General features: G+C 40.8%; 1 protein-coding gene across 1 annotated transcript; it reads right to left on the bottom strand.

Annotated features, from left to right (window-relative positions):
• Positions 1 to 233: 233 nt before the first annotated feature.
• Positions 234 to 19157, bottom strand: LOC137290246 (uncharacterized). Its single transcript, XM_067821427.1, has 10 exons — positions 19040 to 19157; positions 16955 to 17113; positions 13668 to 13776; positions 9673 to 9704; positions 8223 to 8531; positions 7802 to 7855; positions 5209 to 5379; positions 4102 to 4922; positions 3503 to 3570; positions 234 to 1106 (listed from the first exon to the last, which is right to left on the bottom strand). The coding sequence occupies exons 1-8, from the start codon at positions 19155 to 19157 to the stop codon at positions 4768 to 4770; spliced, it is 1107 nt and encodes a 368-aa protein (XP_067677528.1). The 3' UTR covers positions 234 to 1106; positions 3503 to 3570; positions 4102 to 4767.
• Positions 19158 to 24009: the final 4852 nt, after the last annotated feature.

The following is a 24009-nucleotide window of genomic DNA, read 5'->3' as shown; positions in this document are numbered from 1 at the left end:
CAGGACGGGCTGAGAAACACTGTCATTTTATCTTTTGTCTTTATCCAGTTTCTGTGTAAGATGTACATCCCAAAGACAATAAATATCAGTTCGTTTCTTTCTTAAAAGGTAAAGATTTCCTTTTGGTACTTAGGTTTTTTTAGCACTGTACATTTTGTGTGAAACGCTACTTTGATATGACATGAATGGTATGGACCGTAATTAACAATACTCACTCAAAAACACTAATTGCCTTTTTCAGCATATAAATTTTATTTCAAATTTACACCAAAATCACTCAAAAATAGAAAAGAACTTCCCAAAAGGAAAAAAATAATTACAGCAATGCATTAACGAAACACGATAGGCGACAGTTGTTCAAAATGAAAGTAATAAGAGTACAATTAGGGGATAGGTGCACGGATTAAAACATTTAATGTAAAGCTTGAACAAAAGGTGCTTTGTATATGCAGAACAAAACATTATGAAAAAAGTTATCTCTGGTTGTAAGCAGCAATAGCCAAAAAGGTTAGACAAACCACAAAAAGTTACCTTTACTGCTGTATTTACACAGATACTGACACTGTATATTGACACTGACCAATGAGAGAGGATACAGATACCGACACTGTATATCGACACTGTATATCGACAATCAGAGAGGACACAGATACCGACACTGTATATCGACACTGTATATCGGCAATCACAGAGAATACAGATATCGACACTGTATATCGACACTGTATATCGACACTGTATATTGACAATCAGAGGACACAGATACCGACACTGTATATCGACACTGTATATCGACAATCAGAGAGAATACAGATACCGACACCATATCGACAGTGACTAATCAGAGAGGACACAGATACTGTATATCCAACTCACCATCATGTCTGACCTTTATGGGGACAACATCAACAATTTTGGGATCAGATCGATAGACGGGTACGTCGACGTCGTAATCCACCACAGAATCTTCAACAGTTGTTCCACATGCTGCAGGAGGAATGGAGAACAACAAAAGAATCCAAAGACTGATTCGATCTGTACCTAGGAGGTGTCGCGGAGTGGTAGCAGGTGGAGGCGGTCATACGAGGTACTGACTTCAACACCACCTGGTTAACAACAGTAATGACTCTGATGACTGTTATTCTCAAGAAATATGGAAAAGATAACAATGCATTGCTCCACAAAATTTCATTCGTGTACCTCTATTCTCCGCTGATCTACACGTCCTTGAACAACACCAAATTTTCATTGATATTTAGGTTTTCCGTTTCTTTTTTGGGAAGAATGTATTTTCAGGATATCAACGCTAGAGCACACAGCTCTCGTATTGGTACTGAGTACCTCCAACGGGAGAACATACCCATCTTACACAGGACATGTGTTGTTACTGAGTACCTCCAACATGAGAATATACCCACCTTACACAGGACACGTGTTGTTACTGAGTACCTCCAACATGAGAATATACACACCTTACACAGGACATGTGTTGTTACTGAGTACCTCCAACATGAGAATATACACACCTTACACAGGACATGTGTTGCTACTGAGTACCTCCAACATGAGAATATACCCACCTTACACAGGACACGTGTTGTTACTGAGTACCTCCAACATGAGAATATACACACCTTACACAGGACATGTGTTGTTACTGAGTACCTCCAACATGAGAATATACACACCTTACACAGGACATGTGTTGCTACTGAGTACCTCCAACATGAGAATATACCCACCTTACACAGGACACGTGTTGTTACTGAGTACCTCCAACAGAACATACACATCTTACACAGGACATGTGTTGTTACTGAGTACCTCCAACATGAGAATATACACACCTTACACAGGACACGTGTTGTTACAGAGTACCTCCAACAGAACATACCCACCTTACACAGGACACGTGTTGTTACTGAGTACCTCCAACAGAACATACCCACCTTACACAGGACATGTGTTGTTACTGAGTACCTCCAACATGAGAATATACACACTTTACACAGGACATGTGTTGTTACAGAGTACCTCCAACAGAACATACCCACCTTACACAGGACATGTGTTGCTACTGAGTACCTCCAACAGAATATACACATCTTACACAGGACATGTGTTGTTACTGAGTACCTCCAACAGAACATACACACCTTACACAGGACATGTGTTGTTACTGAGTACCTCCAACAGAACATACACACCTTACACAGGACATGTGTTGTTACTGAGTACCTCCAACAGAACATACCCACCTTACACAGGACATGTGTTGCTACTGAGTACCTCCAACAGAACATACCCACCTTACACAGGACATGTGTTGTTACTGAGTACCTCCAACATGAGAATATACCCACCTTACACAGGACACGTGTTGTTACAGAGTACCTCCAACAGAACATACCCACCTTACACAGGACATGTGTTGCTACTGAGTACCTCCAACAGAATATACACATCTTACACAGGACATGTGTTGTTACTGAGTACCTCCAACAGAACATACACACCTTACACAGGACATGTGTTGTTACTGAGTACCTCCAACAGAACATACACACCTTACACAGGACATGTGTTGTTACTGAGTACCTCCAACAGAACATACCCATCTTACACAGGACATGTGTTGCTACTGAGTACCTCCAACAGAACATACCCACCTTACACAGGACATGTGTTGTTACTGAGTACCTCCAACATGAGAACATACACACCTTACACAGGACATGTGTTGTTACTGAGTACCTCCAACATGAGAACATACACACCTTACACAGGACATGTGTTGCTACTGAGTACCTCCAACAGAACATACCCACATTACACAGGACACGTGTTGTTACTGAGTACCTCCAACATGAGAACATACCCACCTTACACAGGACATGTGTTGCTACTGAGTACCCCCAACAGAACATACACACCTTACACAGGACATGTGTTGCTACTGAGTACCTCCAACAGAATATACACATCTTACACAGGACATGTGTTGTTACTGAGTACCTCCAACAGAACATACCCACCTTACAGAGGACATGTGTTGCTACTGAGTACCTCCAACAGAACATACCCACCTTACACAGGACATGTGTTGTTACTGAGTACCTCCAACAGAACATACCCACCTTACACAGGACATGTGTTGCTACTGAGTACCTCCAACAGAATATACACATCTTACACAGGACATGTGTTGTTACTGAGTACCTCCAACAGAACATACCCACCTTACACAGGACATGTGTTGTTACTAAGTACCCCCAACAGAAGAGAGTAGAGGTGGATTCACACGATATTAATGAGTCTGACGTTTCATGGTAAATAACATTTAGGTCACGTTGGTTAGTCATCTTACACACTTTTTGCACACATATGGACTAAATACAAATGTCATTCAGATATTCCGTTCACAGTGCGGAATATCTAAGACACCGACAGATATCTCAACCTGAAGAATGTCAAGCTGCAACTGTTTACTGACTACACGTACTTGGCTGTTCCAGAGCCGAAGTTGCTGCCGTTCATTCCCTTGCTACTGTTGCCGTAAAGATGGTATGACTGCAAGAAAAGAACCAAGACTAAATACAAGCTGCTATATCTGGCTTTTGTACACGTTGTATTGTATTCGTACGTTGTATTCTGTGAAGTGAAAACTGTTATTGGGAAAATAATCTTATATCTCAAAACACATATTGGCACAAGGCCATTAAAGCTAATCCCAGCCAGTCCACCATAATTCAATGGGTGTTATCTGTATGTCCCAACAAACAATTGCTACATTTTCATCCTAAAATAACATTTCAAAGGTTACTCTATTTTAGAGTGAAATAGTTCCTCTTCTTCCACACGCCCACAACACACAAACACACACTATCACACTAACACATCACATACACACGCACACCGTCCAACTAATGCCCGGATGGATCACTGACTGATAATATCAGCAACGTTCCACTTCCCTGAGGAAAGATGACAAGTCCATCTTGCCATTTACAATAAAGATACAGAACTGCCTAGCCAAGACCTGTACGTAAATGAAGCCCTTATATTTGTTTTAAATGCATAAGTGTAAAGTAACTGCCTTACCATTAATCTCTATCTCTTCATACCATGGCCCACTGAGGATAGAAAAGAACCATTCATCGATGACTTTTCAGGTTTGATAATTTGAAACTGTAGTTGCGCCCCCTGTAGACTGTTTCATATTAATTCGCGTCAGTTTGTGATTAGCTCTAAATAGCCATAAATCTAATGCTGCAATTAGTTGAAAACATATTTTCGATAGAAGAGTATCATTCAGTAACATTTACTTACCCTTTTCTCACTGAATTCTTTGGTTCTGAATTAAAATAGATGTTTGAAGCAGTCAAAATGATATTTGACACAAAAAATAAATTCAACGAAGACAGCTATCTGCCTGTCAAAAACAAAGCATACATCAAAGCTTGATGGCATCTAGAACGGGCCAGCATTTCCTATACTACTTGCCATAAACAATAAATGCTGACTGGAGGGTTATGTATATGCCACGGCTAACACAGTGTTATATTTGACGGGTTAAATGTTTGACATTTTCCCTGTTAAGATGCTTTATATTGACTTGACATCGTTTGCAGTTTCTTGGTAACATTCAACTTGCATGAACATGCATCCCTTTGTCTGGCATTACAGCTTCCATCTGACAGTTCAGAGTGAGTGACTGAGTGGGTGCAGAAAGTAACCAGACTCAGTGTTATCCTTCTTACATTATTCTCACAAAATCGGAAACACACCTGTAATTTCACCTGCCGTCTTTCGATTTCTGATGATGAAGATGATGACAGAGACGATGACAGTGAGAACGACTACGCCGACGGTGCTCCCCGTACTGGTGTACAGTTGTGTTCTGTCTTCAACAGACTGACGTCCTGCAAAGTCACTGGATCAGTTTTCATCTGGCTACTCAGAACGTCATTTATAAGGCTTTATACACACTATGATAATATGATAAAACAGACCTCACTTCTGACAACATGTCTTTTACATGAAAGGCATTTATCATTAATTTTGTTTTCGGGTGAATATTCGGAACAATGTGACGGTTGCGCGGAATACGGGACTCCTCCCATTCCAGAACATGTTTTGAAGAGCAGGCTGAACAACTATGCTTTATAATTATACCCAACTTCACAGGCAAGAAAAGTCTAATCTCACCTGTTGGTTTCAGGACCTGTATCAGCACCATGTTACTGATTGTTGACAAGATAGGGATTCCACATGTCCACGCAGTTCCATTCACTGCATCATAGTGACTGGCTACCATGGTAACGTTATGCTGGTTGTCGTTCTGTGTCACATCCATCACATCAGGCCTGGTGGAGTTCTCTAAGACGATATAACTTCCGTTACTGAAGGTCACAAAGATGTTTTCTGAGTTTTGAATCCAAAACATATCCGAAATATTGACTTGACCTCCAGTCTCCACTGTGCAGCTTACAGTAAAGTTGTTACCATCGAAGACCCTGTCTGGATACACATTTAGAGTGACATTTCCTGAAAGATTCAATTTGTTTGTTTTGGAGCAGTATATTGTATACTTAGGATTCCTATCAAATATTCGTTTATAATCGGAGGGGCAAGACATGTACAGATAAAGTGTTTTTGTACTTATACGGTGGTTCAGAGAAAACGTCGATAAGAAATGATTTTTTAAGTTTATATAATCATAATGGTACAGAGTATTTGTAGAGCGCTAGATTCCACGCACTAGTGAATTTGTTGCGGCAAAAGTACATTTATCTGTTTTAGAAAATAGAATGACCCGTGAAGATCCAGTTAAAACTGGTCTTAAGCAATGGTGTCGCCTTCACAAAGTAACGTGATCGGGTGGCAAGACCCGATGACCTGGCTGCCACATGTCATTGTATCACTGGATTCTTACGCTCGACTAATTATGCTGCAATATAGCTGAAATGTTGCTGAGTACTGGCCAAGAACCACTACAATTCATGTTCTGCGATCTAACATCACTCGCATTAGATATCGTGTGTTAGATACCATGTGTGACAGCTTGGCTCCTGAGAGGACATCAATCCTGCCCCACAACGGAACCCCTAAGACACATGTGGTCTCACCTTAGGCCAGCGTGTTTGTTCAAAATTACTTCTGTTTACCCAGCAGAAAATTGGGTACCAGGTGGAATGAGTGATGTGACTATAACCGTCTTTCACTTCACAGTCAGCTTGGGTTATCCGGGTTAATAATAATAATAATGACACATTAGCAGCGCTTTCAATATACATGTACATATTTTTTACAGATTAAGATTGAAATGCAGTAGAGATGGTTCTGGTGATCCTAGCACAGTCAGGCTGGTGAAGCTGATCATCAGCTCAGGGCCCTCGCCCCATCCACACGCAGCCCAGACAGCGAATGGGACTTCTCCCAGGAAACACTGCCTAGTCTAACCCACAAGCGAACAGAATATGAACGCTCCCGAACACTGCAGTCTCCTGCATTACCCAGATTGTCAGAAGGGCTGTGCTCCCGGTGGAGAACCCGGGCACTCTCCTGATCTGCCTGACGACATTCCAAAGGCAGGGTCCGCATATTTATTATGCTTTTACTGAATCTTGCCAATCACATTGCTGTCAAAACGGACAGACAATTCAATTATATAAACAATATGATATCATTGTTTTTATCAAAAAGGACAAGATCAGGTTTGTTGGCAGGAATTCGTCTCAGGCTGTATTTTGGCCTAATCCAGAGAGGTTTCAAAGCATCATTTTCCAGGACGCGCTGGATATGTTCAGGGTCGTACCATGGATGGACCTCGGGGTCAAAGCCAGAGGCATGGTGGAGACGATAGTAAAAGCAGCGAGCCATGCCATTATGTCTTTTAAGATATGCTGTTTGTGCCAAGGAAGGACACCCACTGACAAGGTGTTGGGCAGTCTCTGTGAATTCATTGCATAATCGACATGTCATTTTAACATTTTGATTAAAAATCACATTCTGACGATTGCGAGTGGGAAGTGACTGGTCCTGAGCGGCAAAACGGAAGCCCTCCGTTTCACATTTGAGACCAGCCATCTTCATCCAGGCAAAGGAGTAGGTTGGATTGCTGTTGTTTCTCAGACAGCTTCTTCACAAAGGATCGACTCTGGGCAGACTTGGTGAAGGACTTCACCTGGTTTGCTCCCATCTCTGTACCGTCCAGCAGTACATCGCCATCAACAAAATCTTCTAATTTAAAATTTCAGATTGTGTCCAACAACCTTGGCACACTTAAAATAGCTGTGGAATTCCTGGCTGTCATCGTGAGTTTTGACATGCATCACCAGAGGATCATCCGATAAATAAATATGTGCAAAAGTAGACAATAAAATTCTATCATGAAGAGCCTTCACATTAATCAAACCCCGACCTCCAGATTTGACTGGCATACATAAAAGATAAAGAAAGGAACGAGGGTGGTGTGCTTCGTTATCAGCCATGATCCTTATTATTATTATATCAATTAAAATGAAAGATGATGAAATCAGAGAGAGTTTCTTTTCAGCAAAGTTTAGAAGTAACGTCGTATGCTAGTAAGATGATACTCTGTTTTAACGAAACATTGACGATGAACATAACTAACATACATAATGAACATAACTAACATACATAATGAACATAACTAACATACATAATGAACATAACTAACATACATAATGAACATAACTAACATACTAGTGTATAAAAGAAGATCAATCAGTTGGAGTGTTGTTTGGTATCTCTGCAAGAAAGTATGTTGTGTTCTTACCTTTAAGAGGCTTTGGCGTACTAAGTGTGAACGACGTTACACCTGCTGTATAACCTGAAGAAAATAGGAACAACATCAAACTTCAGAGCAGTCCTCTTTTGTATGTCATCTGGCATTCAAATGATATTTTCAGACAAAACAATTTACAATCCAAGCGCAAAACTCCCTCATGTCATCACAACAGACATCAATCAAATGTGGGACAGAGTCACATTTAGTTCATTCCATGGGTCTTCATTTTGCAGATTGTTCCTCTAGCAACGCATGGGTACCCAGTAGTTCGGAACGATAATGTTGGAGCTGATCGGCAATAACAAGTACACTAATCTATTCACAAGCACACTGAGCAGGTCAGACAATTTGAGTGTGAGGGTACTTTGCACAATTATGAATATAATAATTAGTATTTTATTTCACTTACTTGACAGGTCAACTGGATTACTCCACGTGTTTTTATTGTTATGATTGTTGCATCTCCATGTAGCCACGCCTTCGTGCACATCTGACACGGTCACAGTGTGGCTCCTCCAACGCCCAGTCAGCTGAACGTTTGTAAATGTATTGTCCAGGATGGTCACGGATGGACTGATCCAGCGGTATGTTTCGAACACAAGGGTGTCATTTCGGTACCAATAGACTGTAATCAGTTTCGTAAACCAACCGCCTGTTTTTATGCAGCGTAACGTGAAAGAGTTCGGAGACGCCTCTACCACTTCTAGATTAGGGTAATCTGTAAACATACGAAACTTACATTATGTTTCAACTCTGTGCTAGCTTCTGAAGATAGGTTCACCAAACGAGGAGGTAACCATGATACAGTCAGTTATGTTGTTACGGGAACTCACCACATGTCGACTGCCACACGAGGAGGAGCCAAACTGCTGCAGCAACCAGCCCACGGACTGGATCCCACATCATGGAATGGGGGATGCTCAACCAGAAGCACGTTCACGCTTACAACATGCTGTTGTCTGTAGTTGTGCATGCTGGGGCTCAACAAGCTGGATCAACACAGCATGCACACGGAGAACTCAACCGTGGTTCCGGGACTTGAACACCTGGCACCACGTACTGAATCAATCATATCAGTAAGGCTCCCGGAACTTGCATCCTGAGTTGCCTCCCGTCGCGGCTGTATGTGCGCAATGAGTCCTGACATCAGGACAGGAGGACACCAGGACAGCATGGCACGTTTGAGACAAGCAAATCACACATGTGTAATTGTTTAGTCATATATGATACCATAGCAATGAAACTGTTCAATATAACTGGGGCATAATACTATGTGAGGCGTGAAAAGCAGTCATTTGTTGCAGTGAACCGTTTCAGTTAGCAAACAACCATGCATCATGTCAGTCTATGCAAGTCACTGCTCTGGTTTTGTAAACACAACATCAGTAATCCCCAAAATAACATTTTACTACATATAACTGTCATCCAGATGGCAGCAGTGACGACAGAAAGTGGATAGCTGTCACATTTTGAAAAATAATGCAGCAGGTTCACTTCCGATTAACAGGTTGAGCAAAAGACATCATCACCGTTACGTGACAATATGCAGGTCAGAATGATATCAACACTGGTGTTACGTGACAAGATGCAAGTCAGAATAACATCAACACTGGTGTTACGTGACAAGATGCAAGTCAGAATGACATCAACACTGGTGTTACGTGACAAGATGCAAGTCAGAATAACATCAACACTAGTGTTACATGACAAGTTGCAAGTCAGAATGACATCAACACTCGTGTTTGCAGGTGATATCATTTTAGTGTCAGACACTTTGGTTTATTCTCCAAAGACAGCTAAATATTCTAGATGCATACACAAAAGAATAGAAATTATCAGTGAATCTAGATAAAACTAACCTTGTGATCTTAGGAAAGGTGGTCCAATAGTGCTGAAAGAAGGGCGGGACTTTGATGACCATCTGGTTTTCAAACACAACGAACTAGAAAACGTGTACCAAAGATTTATCATTGCGTGCAAAGAAAGCTTCAGTGAGTGTAATGTTTATTGTCCACAAAGGAACCATGCCGCCTAATAAATTCTTTAAGCTCTTTGACAGCCACATACATTCAAATTTATTACATGGTGCAGAAAGATGGGGATTTCAGCGGTATGGATGCTTTGAGAAAGTCTTATTAGCTTGCAATAAACTTCCTTGTGTTGGATCCTCCACACCACATTGTATGGCATATGGTGAATATGGTAGATAACTGATATATAGTAATTCCCAAAGTTCAAAATACTGGTTCAAACTTCTTCATATGCACGAACGTCTTCCCAAAATGGCTACCAACATGATTTTACATTTAGATAACATTACATGGGTATTGCTTATAAGGAATCATCTGTTTTCCCATGGTTATGGTTTCATATGGTTATGTTAGTTGGAAGTATAGAAACTCGGTCTGTAAATATGCATTACCAGGAATGGCATTCCACTTTAGAAGATAGTTCACCTGATGTTCATTATAACACTTTCAAAACCTTATTTCAACCAGACATGTATTTATAAACATTCACGACGAAATATATAAGGAAACATTTTTTTTAAAATATCGGCTAGGTTTATTTGACCTTTTTGAAAATGAAGGAGGGAAATGTAATTTAACGTTCCATTGCAAAATCGAAACGACGAATATGTCAGTTATCCGTTATACAAGAAGAATAGGAATTTCTCTATGTGTTCGTCTGTCCACTTTATAGCGACCCTCGACAGATATACATTAAAGATCATTCGACAAGGATGCCGCTATTGCAAGCTTTTGTATACATTTTAACGACTAAGAGCGAATCCCATATATTAAACCTTTCACTAGTCATTAAACATGCAGGAAGGAACGTGTTACTTCCTGTGTGGAACAGTACAGTAGGCACATGGGATATTGCTGTCTTGACTTGACTTCATTAACTCATTAACGCTTAACATCGGGTGCGCTTTTGAACATGTTAGTTCAGTGATACATGCGATGGAGCCCGGTCCAGCCTTCACTTTACCATTCCAAGAGTTAATGAACGTGAATATAACCTGGTGGGAGTTTTTCACTTTATTCTTCAGGGCAGTGTGACAGTGTCAGTTAACATTTTGTTACTGTTCATTCCATTCCCCACATGCAGTAAGATATCTGAATTAATTGTTAAAGTAAACAACAATGTTTCAAAGTGGATATTTAAAAGGACAGCTGATGTTAACACGTGTTGTTACTTTTGCGTTCTTTAACACATGTATGGTGGTGGGGGGAGGCCGCGGGGTATCATTTATTCTTTCATTCATTCTCATATGTACTTCTTTCTTTTATTCTTTCTTCTTTATTTCGTTCATTCAATGACATAATTCTTGCTCTTAATTCTTACTATCATTCATTCATTCATTGTAAAATTCTGACTGATACAATAAAGTGGCTGAAGTTATGTTAAACCAGGGATAATCTACAACGTGTATACTCTATATAGTCCCCCTGTGTAAACACAACTGAAGTTGCACTGGGAATGAGCCAAGTCACTGTGAGCGCAGGAGCATGACGAGGCACACGTACATTAGTACAAATGGTGAAAAAGCAAGCGAGTGACCTATCCCTGTTGTAGAGTATCCTTGCTCTCACAAACCCACAGATGGAGGAGAAGCGGACGTGTTTGTCGGAGATTCTTCTGGCTTTGCTAAATAAATCGTACATAAACATGTAAAATATTTTTGTTTTGATTGTGTAACTACCCACATTATGACAATGAGACCATTTTGATTTATCAAGTAAAATACCATTGTATAGTTTAGAGTTTGAATCTTGGCATATTTTACCAGTTTTGCCACTTTTGCACTCTCCCTTTTTATATGGGGCGTGCATATTTGGTGGATTTTAGTATGTACATGTAGTCTATTTGTTTACATTTATTGATTTATTTGTTTTTGCTTTGTTTTGATTTTTACTGCTAGTGGCCCAGCGAGTGAGTCTGAGGTTGAGTGAGAGTGAGGTTACTCTCTACAAGGCGGCTCATTCCCGTAAGTTATTAGGGTGTCCTCCCATTTTATGCATTTTGTACTCGATAGGCATGGAAAATGAATTAGGTGATGTGGGTATGTCATGCCTGGTTGGTGTCTCAGGATTAGGTGAATTTGGTATGAGAGAGTCCATATACTATGATCAGAGGAGATTAAGCAACTTTGTGGGAGTGAAAGAATAACAAAACTCAGTGATAGATTAATGAGTGTCTTTTTTATGCATTATGAAAATGGGAATGGTAAATTAACACAAAATGCCTAATACTTGTCCTGCATGTCATGCATATATGTATCATAAAATGATAATGTGTCAACTGAATAATACCTAAGATGATATGTATAACATATTTTAGTTAAAAGTTGTATGCGTTGAGCTTGTTAGATGTTTTAAAGATTAATGGAAAAGGTAGAGAAGGACACCCCCACTTGGGAACTTGGGAACAGTGAGAGGTCACGTTTCAGTGGTTACAGATACACGGCCTTCTTCGCTCTGTGCTTATATTAAGGATGGTGATGTAGATGAAACGTTCGCAGGAAAATTAGGTGATTTGGGTATACTACGTCAACAGGCAGCTGTGCAGTCAGCCAGATAGTTTGTTGTTTTAACCTGTCTGACAATTGTTATGCCTGACCAGGGAGACTATAACAAGCTGATGATAACAAAATGATAGTTTTGCGTTCTTTAGCATGTTATGGAAGAGATGGCCGTGGTGTATCATTTATTCTTTCATTCATTCACATACGTACTTATTTTCCTTTATTTCTTTCATTCATTGACATACACTTCTTGTCATTCATTCATTCATTCATTCATTGTAAGATTTCGACTGATACAGTAAACTGTCTGAAGTACTGTTAAACGCAACCGAAGTTGCGATGGAAACAAACCAAGTCACTGTGTGCGTTGGAGCATGACGAGGCGCATGTCAATTCTTTCACGTGGAAAGAAACGCAGAGACATTAGCTCACGAGTGGTGACGCGTGACGTCTTAGAGAGAAGGTGGCAGTATTTTGAGTTCTTTCCTTGATTATCCAGTCAATGCAGTTTAGAGATCTCACAACACTGTTTATTAACTTCATAGATATAACGTGAATATTTATAGAATACCTACATCCAAAAGAATCCCAAGGCTTAGTATTTTAATTCTGAATATGTTGCTGGAAGTATGCTCTGTGTTCAGGACCCGTGAAGATCTGGAGTAGAACAGGGCTTCAGCAACCCATGCTTGCCATAAACGGCGACTATGCTTGTCGTAAGAGGCGACTAAAGGGATCGGACTCGCTGACTTGGTTGACACATGTCATCGATTCCCAATTGTACAGATCGATGCTCCTGCTGTTGATCACTGGAGTATCTGGTCCAAACTCGATTATCTACAAACCGCCGCCATTGTGCTGGAATATTTCTGAGTGCGACATAAAACTATCATAACCATCATGTGCAGTGGGAAATGCTTCAAAATGTCAGCACTTACCAGAATAATACAGACGCCTCTTCTCTGTCTCTTTGGTGGCTATGTGAAAGTGCTGATAACATTACTGGCAGCTACTTCCTGGTTCCTTCACAATGTACTCGGTGACAAGAAGTACCGGTACGTATCACTACGCAACTATCACTAACTTGACCCATGAGACTGTATGGTGTGTCGTCTACATGATGAAGCCCGCAGGAATGATTGATTTATATGAAATTGACTTCAGGATTTGTTTATGAATTTTCACAATGTGGACGTCTACTCGTACCCCCCCCCCCCAAACAAAACAAATAAAACACAACAGTTACTCCATTTAAGGTGTACGTCAAGAGAAGGGAACGTTAATATACGCATCAATATACGTCAGAAATGCCTACGAACTGACCACGTCAAACGTGTGATGACGTTCGGGGTGATGTGTTGCCATTCCTCGAGGAGGCATCGTTCCAGTTCCTGGAGGTTGGCCGGAGAAAGGGATCTCTCCACGTATCCCACTGAATGCCCAGTTAGGCGGAAGTGCGTTTCGACAGTAGTGTAAATCCTAGATGCAGAGTAACAGCCTTTGACCACTTATTTGAAGCAGTACATTAGTCAAGCATGTCCTCCAGCTTGATTGTGTGGAATCTTCCATCACAAGATACATCTTTCTTATGTTTGGCTGAATACATCAGGCAACTAAGATAGTTCGTGGCAGTATCCTGAAATGCCTGTCTCCATGAGAGGGTACGTTCTCGTCATTCAAAGTACAGTTTCGTACAATGTTTTTAATCGTAGAATATGTGTTCATGTAAGCCATGGCTAAGTTTAGTCAAAATCACTATCACAGCTAGGGCCCATTGCAGGTAGCAACAGGACTTGAAGTACTTCTGCTCCCTAGTCTGGTGATCTACCTTCAGGTGTTGGCGATCTATAGCCTGTTCCAGTTTGTATTGTTGCGTGCTTAACTTTTGGTTTATGGTAACAAGCTAGATTAGTCTTAATCTGTCCTTTTTACTGTCCTTTGATATATTTATATAATATACACATACAGTATGGTTCAAAATTATTGAGAATAGCTAAAGCATTTCATATTATTAAACGAGAACAAATCAGATAAAATTGAATGTATTATGAAAGTGAACTGACCTTTTCATGTTGTGTAGGTAACAATTTCATATTTTATCAAGTCTCCTTGAGCTTCACGGCACAGTCGAAGACGAGTAGGCATACTTCCTATCAGAGAGGTTAGTGTCTCGTGAGTTATGCTGTCCCAGTATCGGACCACTTCTCTCTTCATGTCTTCAATTTTTGTCAACCCCTTTTGATTCACACATTCCTTCATCATCCCCCAAATGTTCTCAATGGGATTTAAGTCAGGACTATATGCAGGAAATGGTAATGCAGTCACATTTTTCTCCTGAAACCACTGCTTGGCATGTTTTGCGGTGTGTTTAGGATCATTATCTTGCTGCAAAATCCAGTCATTTCCATAAAACACATGTGCACTTGGAAGGAGAAAAGTATCTAATATGTTAGTGTAGCGTTGACTTGTCAGATTTCCCTCAAACACACACAGCGGGGTCGTTCCTAATAAGGATATCCCTCCCCATACATGAAACTTTGTGCTGTATTTAGGTCGTCGATACAACGGTGCTGACGCAGACCTTGTCCATATTTTCACGTTATTGGGATATACCCGTATTGAGCTTTCATCAGTAAAAATCACATTTTCCCAGTCAAAGTTTTCATGTGCCAAACACCACTCAACACGCCTGTCTTTATGTTCTTGTTTCATGAGAGGAGAAGGAATTCCAGTCTTTTTCTCCCATCCAAGATCAATCAAATTTCTTCTAACTGTAGATTTTGATACAACTGTTGATCCCCTTTCTATCATTTCATACCTGATGTTGGAGATGCTTGCCCTTTGCTTTTTAGACGCTAAAATTCCCAGCCGGACGCGATCTGAGAAGTCCAATTTTCTGGGTCTCCCTGCTCCTTTCTGGTGCCCAAAATCCTTTCCCTCTTTAAAAGTCTTCCTAATCCTATACGCAGTAGAAAGCGGAGTTCCTGTTCTCTCTGCCAATGTATTTACATCATCAATTCCTTGATTACACAACTCAAAAACCAACCTTCTTTTATCTTCAGCAGACATTGTTGACAGTGCTGAGGAAAATGACGTCTGCTACAAATTCAGGGGTGGTAACTCTAATTGTACTATACTCAGTAGGCCAAGATGAGTTACCTCCCTTATACCATTACTTAGTTTTAAGTATCAGTGAATCAGTTGAGGTGTTAGGATAGCTCAAAGTAAGAAGAAAAATTCTCAATAATTATGAACCAGACTATATATATTATCCAGTACACGCGAGCGCGAGCGCGCGCGCACGCACGCACACACACACACGCACACATATATTATTGAATAATGTAGTACACATGCACCGGTGGAAGGGCCTACCTTTTTTCAGGTTAGGTAGCCTAGTGGTTAAAGCGTTTCCTCGTCACACCGAACTTCAGAGTTCGAATCCACAAATGGGTACAGTGTGCGGAGACCGTTTTTTGTGTCTCCAGTCGTCACACACAATGAGTCTCAAAATGTTAAATGTTAAAACATATGGGGTGTATGCCTATCAATTATCAGACCCAAGGGGGAAGATTGTATCTCACAAAATACACACTCATATCCTCGGATGTATGCAAGCATCATGTGGAGGGAGATGCACGTATCTGATATCTGCAGAACCCCAAGATATGTGGATCATATGTCCTGTTGTTTTTGACAGTCTTGTATAACGCCATTTGAGTGTTTGTTTTGTGACATTACACATTATGGTTATAGAGTGCACTGGCTCAGGGGTAAGGTGGGGAGTGGGGTCAGAGTATTTGGAGAGACAGGACAGTCAGTACTGGGGCCATATGTGGTACAAGTCTCCATACATCAGCTGGGATACACCAACACACCTAATCTGTGGGACTTAAGAGAGTGAATGTGTGCAATTAGACATCGCGTCCAGGTACACACATCGGACTGACATGTTATATCTGGTAATGATTGTCAAGCGATAACCCTCTATCGATAGTCCAACAGTAAGGATATTTCTACCTTTATCTGTATATTTTTCACTCTCTATTATGTATGAAACGTTTTTGAAAACTAGTATGACAACACCCCTTGAACTGCTTTGGATGCAGCATAAACGGGCTGAGAAACACTGTCATTTTATCTTTCGTCTTAAAAAGTAATGATTTCCGTTTGGTACTTTGGAATTTTTGCACTGTACAATGTTTGATTACACAATGCCATTTAGAAAGTGGTCAAATGCAACATATGTCATATTTGGGATTTCACTTTCTCAGTAAAGTACAAATTCTAGTACTTTTTTTGGTTGAGTCCCATGCGGGATTCGAATCCCTGGTTCAGTTTTCATTTGGCTACCCAGAACGTCATGTATAAGGCTTTATACACACTGTGATAATATGATAAAACAGACCTCACTTCTGACAACATGTAACTGTCTTTTACATGAAGGGTATATATAATTAATTTTGTGTTCGGGTCAGTATTCGGAACAATGTGACGGTTGCGCGGAATACGGGACTCCTCCCATTCCAGAACATGTTTTGAAGAGCAGACTGAACAACTATGCTTTATAATTATACCCAACTTCACAGGCAAGAAAAGTCTAATCTCACCTGTTGGTTCCAGGACCTGTATCACCACCATGTTACGGATTGTTGACAAGATAGGGATTCCACATGTCCACGCAGTTCCGTTCACAGCATCATAGTGACGGGCTACCATGGTAACGTTATGCTGGTTGTCGTTCTGTATCCGTTCTGGATACACATTTCCTGAAACATTCAGTTGAATATGAATATGCTTTCGAGAAAACGATCTTATTACAATGTCTTAAACGGAAATAATTAGCAATAGTCTCTTTTAACACAAACACAAGAAGTTCCAGATAAGCCCGAAGCCCCTCTCCCTCTCGACGCCTATATTTCTGAAAATCTGTGCTAAATAAAAGCTTGTTAATACCCAATGAAGAGCACAAGCAAGCCAGCCAGCGTTCACCTACACAAACACGGGAATTGATGGTGCAACTCAAAGAAGTAGGGTATTACATATTTAGGATTCCTTGCAAGTCTGCGTATAGAGTTTGAGGGGCAAAACCTATACAAAGGTGGCTTTATGTACTTAAAATATCTCTTTTTACATGTGTATATGTATTTTTGTAACAACACCCATCTCAGCGTCAGTTGGGAATTAGTATGGTGTTGTAAGGTAATCTTGTACACCAATGCACTGGTTTAAGGAAGACTTAGAAATGACTTTGAAACTGCAATACCCCATCCTTTTGAAAATGTAAACTGGGGAAAAGTACATTCGTCTGTTTTCAAAGATAAAACCTCCGTGAATATGAAGGTTAGAAGTGATCTTTAGCACAGATGGGTGTCGTGAAGGCTGACTAACGGCAGTTGGCAGTTAGGTGGTCAGGCCAGATAACTTGGTTGGCACATGCCATCAAATAACAATTGTGTAAGTCGATGCTCATGTTGTTTATCGTTGAATTGCCCGGCTCCGACTCAAATGTTTACGGACTGCCGCCATATAGTTGGAATATTGTAGAGTGCGGCGTTAACAAACTAAAGTCGATTTAAAATACATTTAAAATCATCTGCGCAAGTGTTATAGTACTGGCCAAGAGTCACTACAGTTCATGATTTGAGATCTAACATCACTTAGTTATCAAAATGACACATGATAAAATGAGGTAGAGTTTTTTTCTGACAAATTTAGAATTAAAGTTTTTTAGTTGTTAATATAATACGCTTAAGCTGTTACCCTTAAACACCGACGATGAACAGAATTCACATGTATAAAACAAGAGCAAAAGAAATGAGGTTGGTGATTGGCATTCCTGAGAGAAATAATTTTATGAATCTTCCCAACAGATATGCCAAAGGAGTTTGCGTAATACAGACATAACATCTGATGTATAATGTGAAGAAGAAAAGAACATCATACCTCGGAACACTCCTCTCTTGCATGAACTCAGTTGTTTCTTTACTGTGCAAGAGGAAAATGTTATCATTTCATGAAGGCAGACAGCAAAAATGTTGGACACACAATCACACAAGTCAGTTCATGTCCATGGATCTTTTTTTTGTAGAGACAGTTCACCTAGCATGACATGGGCACCCGGTAGTTCGGAATGATAGTGTGACAAGAGCTTTGGGGTCACAAAGAATTGAAAGTTGCTGTCACTGATCTTTTAAAATTGACACTGGCCTCGATAGACACACCCCACAATGACTATTGTGTTAATTGGAATTAATATTGCACTTACCTGGTAGTTGAACTGGATTGCTCCAAACGTCTGTGTCGTTATAGTCTTTGCATCTTCATATAGCCACGCCTTCGTGCACATCTGACACGGTCACGCTGTGGCTCCTCCAACGCCCAGACAGCCTAATGGAGTTTGTCAATGTATTGTCCAGGATGGTCACGGATGAACTCGCCGAGCGGTATGTTTCGAACACACGGGTGTCATTTCGGTACCAATAGACATTAATCAGTTTCGTGAACCAACCGCCTGTTTTTGTGCAGCGTAACGTGAAAGAGTTCGGAGACGCCACGACCCGTTCTAGCTTAGGGTAATCTGTAAAAATACGAAGCTTACATCATGTTTCAACTCTGTGCTAGCTTCTGAAGATAGGTTCACCAAACGAGGAGGTAACCATGATACAGTCAGTTATGTTGTTACGGGAACTCACCACATGTCGACTGCCACACGAGGAGGAGCCAAACTGCTGCAGCAACCAGCCCACGGACTGGATCCCACATCAGAAGCACGTTCACGCTTACAACATGCTGTTGTCTGTAGTTGTGCATGCTGGGGCTCAACAAGCTGGATCAACACAGCATGCACACGGAGAACTCAACCGTGGTTCCGGGACTTGAACACCTGGCACCACGTACTGAATCAATCATATCAGTAAGGCTCCCGGAACTTGCATCCTGAGTTGCCTCCCGTCGCGGCTGTATGTGCGCAATGAGTCCTGACATCAGGACAGGAGGACACCAGGACAGCATGGCACGTTTGAGACAAGCAAATCACACACGTGTAATTGTTTAGTCATATATGATACCATAGCAATGAAACTGTTCAATATAACTGGGGCATAATACTATGTGAGGCGTGAAAAGCAGTCATTTGTTGCAGTGAACCGTTTCAGTTAGCAAACAACCATGCATCATGTCAGTTTATGCAAGTTAGATCACTGCTCTGAATTTGTAAGCAAAACAGCAATAATCCAAAAAATAACATTTTACTACAGATTACTGTCATCTAGATGGCTATAGTGACGTCAGAAAGTGGATAGCTGTCACATTTTGAACAATAATGAAGGACGTTCCATTCCCTGTGAGCGAATTACTTCACGCGGATAAACATGCTACTCAGATGCCATCATCACCGTTACATGACAAGATGCAGGTCTGAATGACATCAACGCTGGCAGAACGGCAACCCGGGTGTCACCCTGGGGGTCAACCCGGGGTCAGGGTACTGTACAGAAGTGAGAATTCTCTGGAAAACCCTCTGTTGAGATGGACCGTTGCCAAATCATACACACAAAATTAATGAATTATGTATTGAATAGCTTCAGATGGTAAACATGGTGTCCAAATGTTTGCAGTCCTAACAGAAGTTTTGATGTCACCGGCAGGTGATGTCATTTTAGTGTCAGATACTTTGATTGGTCTCCAAAACAACTAAATTTCTAGATGCATGTAGAAAAGAATGGAAATTATCAGTGAATCTAGATAAAACTAACATTGTGATCTTAGAAAAGGTGGTCCAATAGCGTTAAAAGAAAGACGAGTTTTTGATGGCCATTTGGTTTTCCCACACAACGAACTAGAAAACGTGTACCAAAGATTTATCATTGCGTGCAAAGAAAGCTTCAGTGAGCGCAATGTTTATTGTCCACAAAGTTGGAACCATGCCACCTAATAAGTTCTTTTAAGCTCTTTGACAGCCAGATACAACCAAGGTTATTACATGGCGCAGAAGTATGGAGATTTCAGCGGTATGAATGCTTCGAGAAGGTCTTGTTAGCTTGCAATAAATGTCCTTGTGTTGGATCCTCCACACCACATTGTATGGTATATGGTGAATATGGTAGATAACCCATATATAGTAATTCCCAAAGTTCAAAATACTGGTTCAAACTTCTTCATATGCACGAACGTCTTCCCAAAATGGCTACCAACATGATTTTACATTTAGATAACATTACATGGGTATTGCTTATAAGGAATCATCTGTTTTCCCATGGTTATGGTTTCATATGGTTATGTTAGGGGCAGTTTGCACAAAGAAAGCTTTTGACTTGACTTCATTAACTCTTAACATCGGGTGTGTTTTTGAACATGTTAGTTCAGTGATACATGCGATGGAGCCTGGTCCAACTCTCACATTACCATTCCAAGAGTTAATGAACGTGAATGTAACCATCATATGCAGTGGGAAATGCTTCAAAATGTCAGCACTTACCAGAATAATACAGACGCCTCTCCTCTGTCTCTTTGGTGGCTATGTGAAAGTGCTGATAACATTACTGGCAGCTACTTCCTGGTTCCTTCACAATGTACTCGGTGACAGGAAGTACCGGTACGAATACTGCTGCAACTACGCAACTTTCACTAACTTGAGTCTGTATCGTGTGTCGTCTTCATGATGGCGCCCATAGGAATGATTGAAGTTATGTGAAATTGACTGCAGAATTTAATTTTGCATTGTCACAATGTGGACGTCTACTCGTGAAAAGCAACTTACAACAACAACCACCACCACCACCACAACAACAACAACAACCACAACCACCACAACAACAACAACCACAACAACAACAACAAATAAAACACAACAGTTACTCCAGTTAAGGTACACGTCAAGAGAAGGGAACGTTAATACATAAGGTTTAAGCAAACACATAAACTAGTGTCCAAAAGAAACGACACCACATATTTGCAGTGACATAAAATAATAACACAACAACGCAGAAATTATAAATTTGTGGAATTCTTTTGAGAGACCTTTCCACAACATGTGTACAAAAATTCATTTTCAGTTAAATCTGTAAAATCATTAGGACAAGCCTGTAAAGATGGGTTGGGTCTAAAAGTGAACACTTTATTAAAACGCTTATCAAAACGATAAGGGGAATGTCCGGGGGGTTGACCGTAGGCACAGGGCGGCGTCCGATTTGCCGATAGGTCCCAGGAGTGCTTGATAGGGTTCATATCCGTTGAACATGTGGGCCATGGCAAAACCTGAACGTTGGCGTTGGCGAGGAAGTTCTGAGTCAGTCTTGCTGTGAGTGGCTGTGCATTATCCTGCTGAAAAATGATTCCACGACTCTGTTGTTGAAGTAATTGCACCACAACCGGCTGTAGAATGTCATCGTTGTGCACTAAGATATCAAATTATATTTTACTTAGGTAAAATATTACTAAAACCGTTGGTGGTTGTTATAATTGGTAATTCAAATCCGTTTCCGCCTGTCAAATCCTTACCCACAGGGCAATACCACTTTTTGTAAAATGCCAAATTATACACTGAACCGATTTTACTTGACTAAAGCATGGTAAACGTCCATGTTGTTTATTGTTGTGTCAAGTCAAAAGGCGTTAGTCTGTTTTGTCGCTTGGGCGAGTTTGTCAGTAAATGTTGCGTACATGTGCATGCGTGCCTGCGTGCCTGCGTGCATGTGCATGCGTGTCTAGAACCTCTGACGAGCTTGTTAAGAATTTACCCATTCCCAGAGAGTTGCACCAGCTGATCACATCTGATCTAAGCACAAACATGACGAAACAAATGCTCGAACTAAACAGGATAAGTTGTGTTTTCCCAACAGGAACTTTAAAACGGACGCTGGAGGAAAGAGACTGTCTGTTGTGTCTGGCACATCCTGCATGATCACTTTATTTACGGATATAATTGGTAGAGGGTGTATGTGGATCTCACCAAACCACTGGAGGCGTGTTTTCTCATGATTATAAGCCATTTCAGAACTTTGCAATACAACGAAACATTCATGAAACCTGTATACCTCTAAAGCTGGTAAATGGTCTACTGAAGTCACGAACTGTAAGTGCACGAGATTTCGTGGTTCTGTCACAGTTACGTACCACGTGTAACCAACCAGGGCCTCCTTTCACGAAGCAACCTTTACTAAGGTTAACCGTAACTCCATACTTTAACATTGCACTAAGGTTACCTTAGATTTACGGGATTAAGGGTAACCTTAGTAAAGGTTGCTTTGTGAAAGGAGCCCTTGGCTTCTACAACCACTGTGCAGAAACTATTATTCTGTGGGCCTTCTGTCACGAAAATGTTTGCGATGTGTCACATTGTCTCGGCGATTTTAGCATGAGCAACGGAAGGGTAATGCACAAGAAATGACCTGCATAACTACTGATTCAATATTATAAGAGAGTAGAATTTACATTTACCTACATTAGGTTTCCATTAGTATCAAGTAAATATATGTCTTTCATAAAGCTACTGATAATCATGTAGAAACAATTATTGTCGTGAAATCAGTATTTTTTATGTAAATAATCGGTATACTGTGACAAATGAACCCCGAAAGAGTGAGTGACTGAGTTCAATTTTACCCCACGCTCAGCAATATTCCAGTTATATGGTGGCACCCCATCAACAAGTGTAAAAATTATACAGAAAGAGTCCCTGTTAGGATTTATTCCCGTAAATTATGCAGCATGTGCGATAAAGACCGTACATATCAATATGAGTACGTATGAATCGGTCTCACGTCACAGAAACGTCGTGATACAGAAACGTCGTGATTGCGGTATTGATGTAAAATTCAATCATTGCCACAGACAATTCTCAACCAGAACAGGGAGTTGATGGGGTATGTTTCGTCCAATCTGGTCGAAAGGATGTTCTCATGATGAGAATTCGATCACACAAGTATAGGGATACTGGCCACCTACGTACACGAATATGAACGTGGTTTCATGTGCAGCACAAAGTAAATATAATTTAGAACTTCCCGTGACCGTGTTCTCATGTCCAAGGTCAACTCAGGTTAATAAACTCTAGAACTTCTCTTGTCCGTGACCTGTAAGGTCAGTCATCTTTGGGGTATCAAGCATACTAGGTTATTTTTGGGATGAGAGTTCATTCCCAGGAAAACATCTTCCCAATTTCTGCTTGGGGTGTTAAACATCATTCATCCACGCTTGATAACGTTTGTCCTGACTCACCAACATGCCACGTAAAGAAGTGACCTATGTAATTTATACTCAGGCCAATGTCCATCCTGGTTTGCTGTCACTGCTGGACTTTGGCATTATGACTGTTATCACTACTTTGCTAAAGTACCATCACCATCATTCTAAGGGCGGTGGGGTAGCCTAGTGGTTAAAGCGTTCGTATGTCACGCCCAAGACCCGGATTCGAGTCCCCACATGGATACATTATGTGAAGCCTGATAATTCTGAGTTAGTGATAAAAGAGACGTAAAACTAAACTCACTCACTCACTCTCCATCTGCACACGTTAACCATAAGACGCGACATAAAAGATGTTGCATCCGGTATTATCTACAGCCCACATCACCGGTGTCCTTCCCCTTTTTGCTGCTTTTGACGTCAACAGTATTTAGTGAAAGGACACACTTCACCATCTCGTTATGTTCTCCTTCAGATG

Source organism: Haliotis asinina, chromosome 1, assembly GCF_037392515.1.
Source record: "Haliotis asinina isolate JCU_RB_2024 chromosome 1, JCU_Hal_asi_v2, whole genome shotgun sequence".
NCBI classification, from domain to species: Eukaryota; Metazoa; Mollusca; class Gastropoda; order Lepetellida; family Haliotidae; genus Haliotis; species Haliotis asinina.
Note: the sequence above shows the minus strand (reverse complement) of the source record. Positions and strands in the feature narration are given on the sequence as shown.

What these genes read in the sequence shown, in the direction of transcription:
- LOC137290246 (XM_067821427.1), bottom strand. Translation starts at nt 19,157, where the DNA reads ATGCACAACTACAGACAACAGCATGTTGTAAGCGTGAACGTGCTTCTG. An exon ending in CGTGTGGCAGTCGACATGTG is followed by an intron (nt 17,114 to 19,039) that starts GTGAGTTCCCGT and finishes TGAATGTTTCAG; the next exon opens with GAAATGTGTATCCAGAACGG. An exon ending in GTCATCACACGTTTGACGTG is followed by an intron (nt 9,705 to 13,667) that starts GTCAGTTCGTAG and finishes CCCTTCTTTCAG; the next exon opens with CACTATTGGACCACCTTTCC.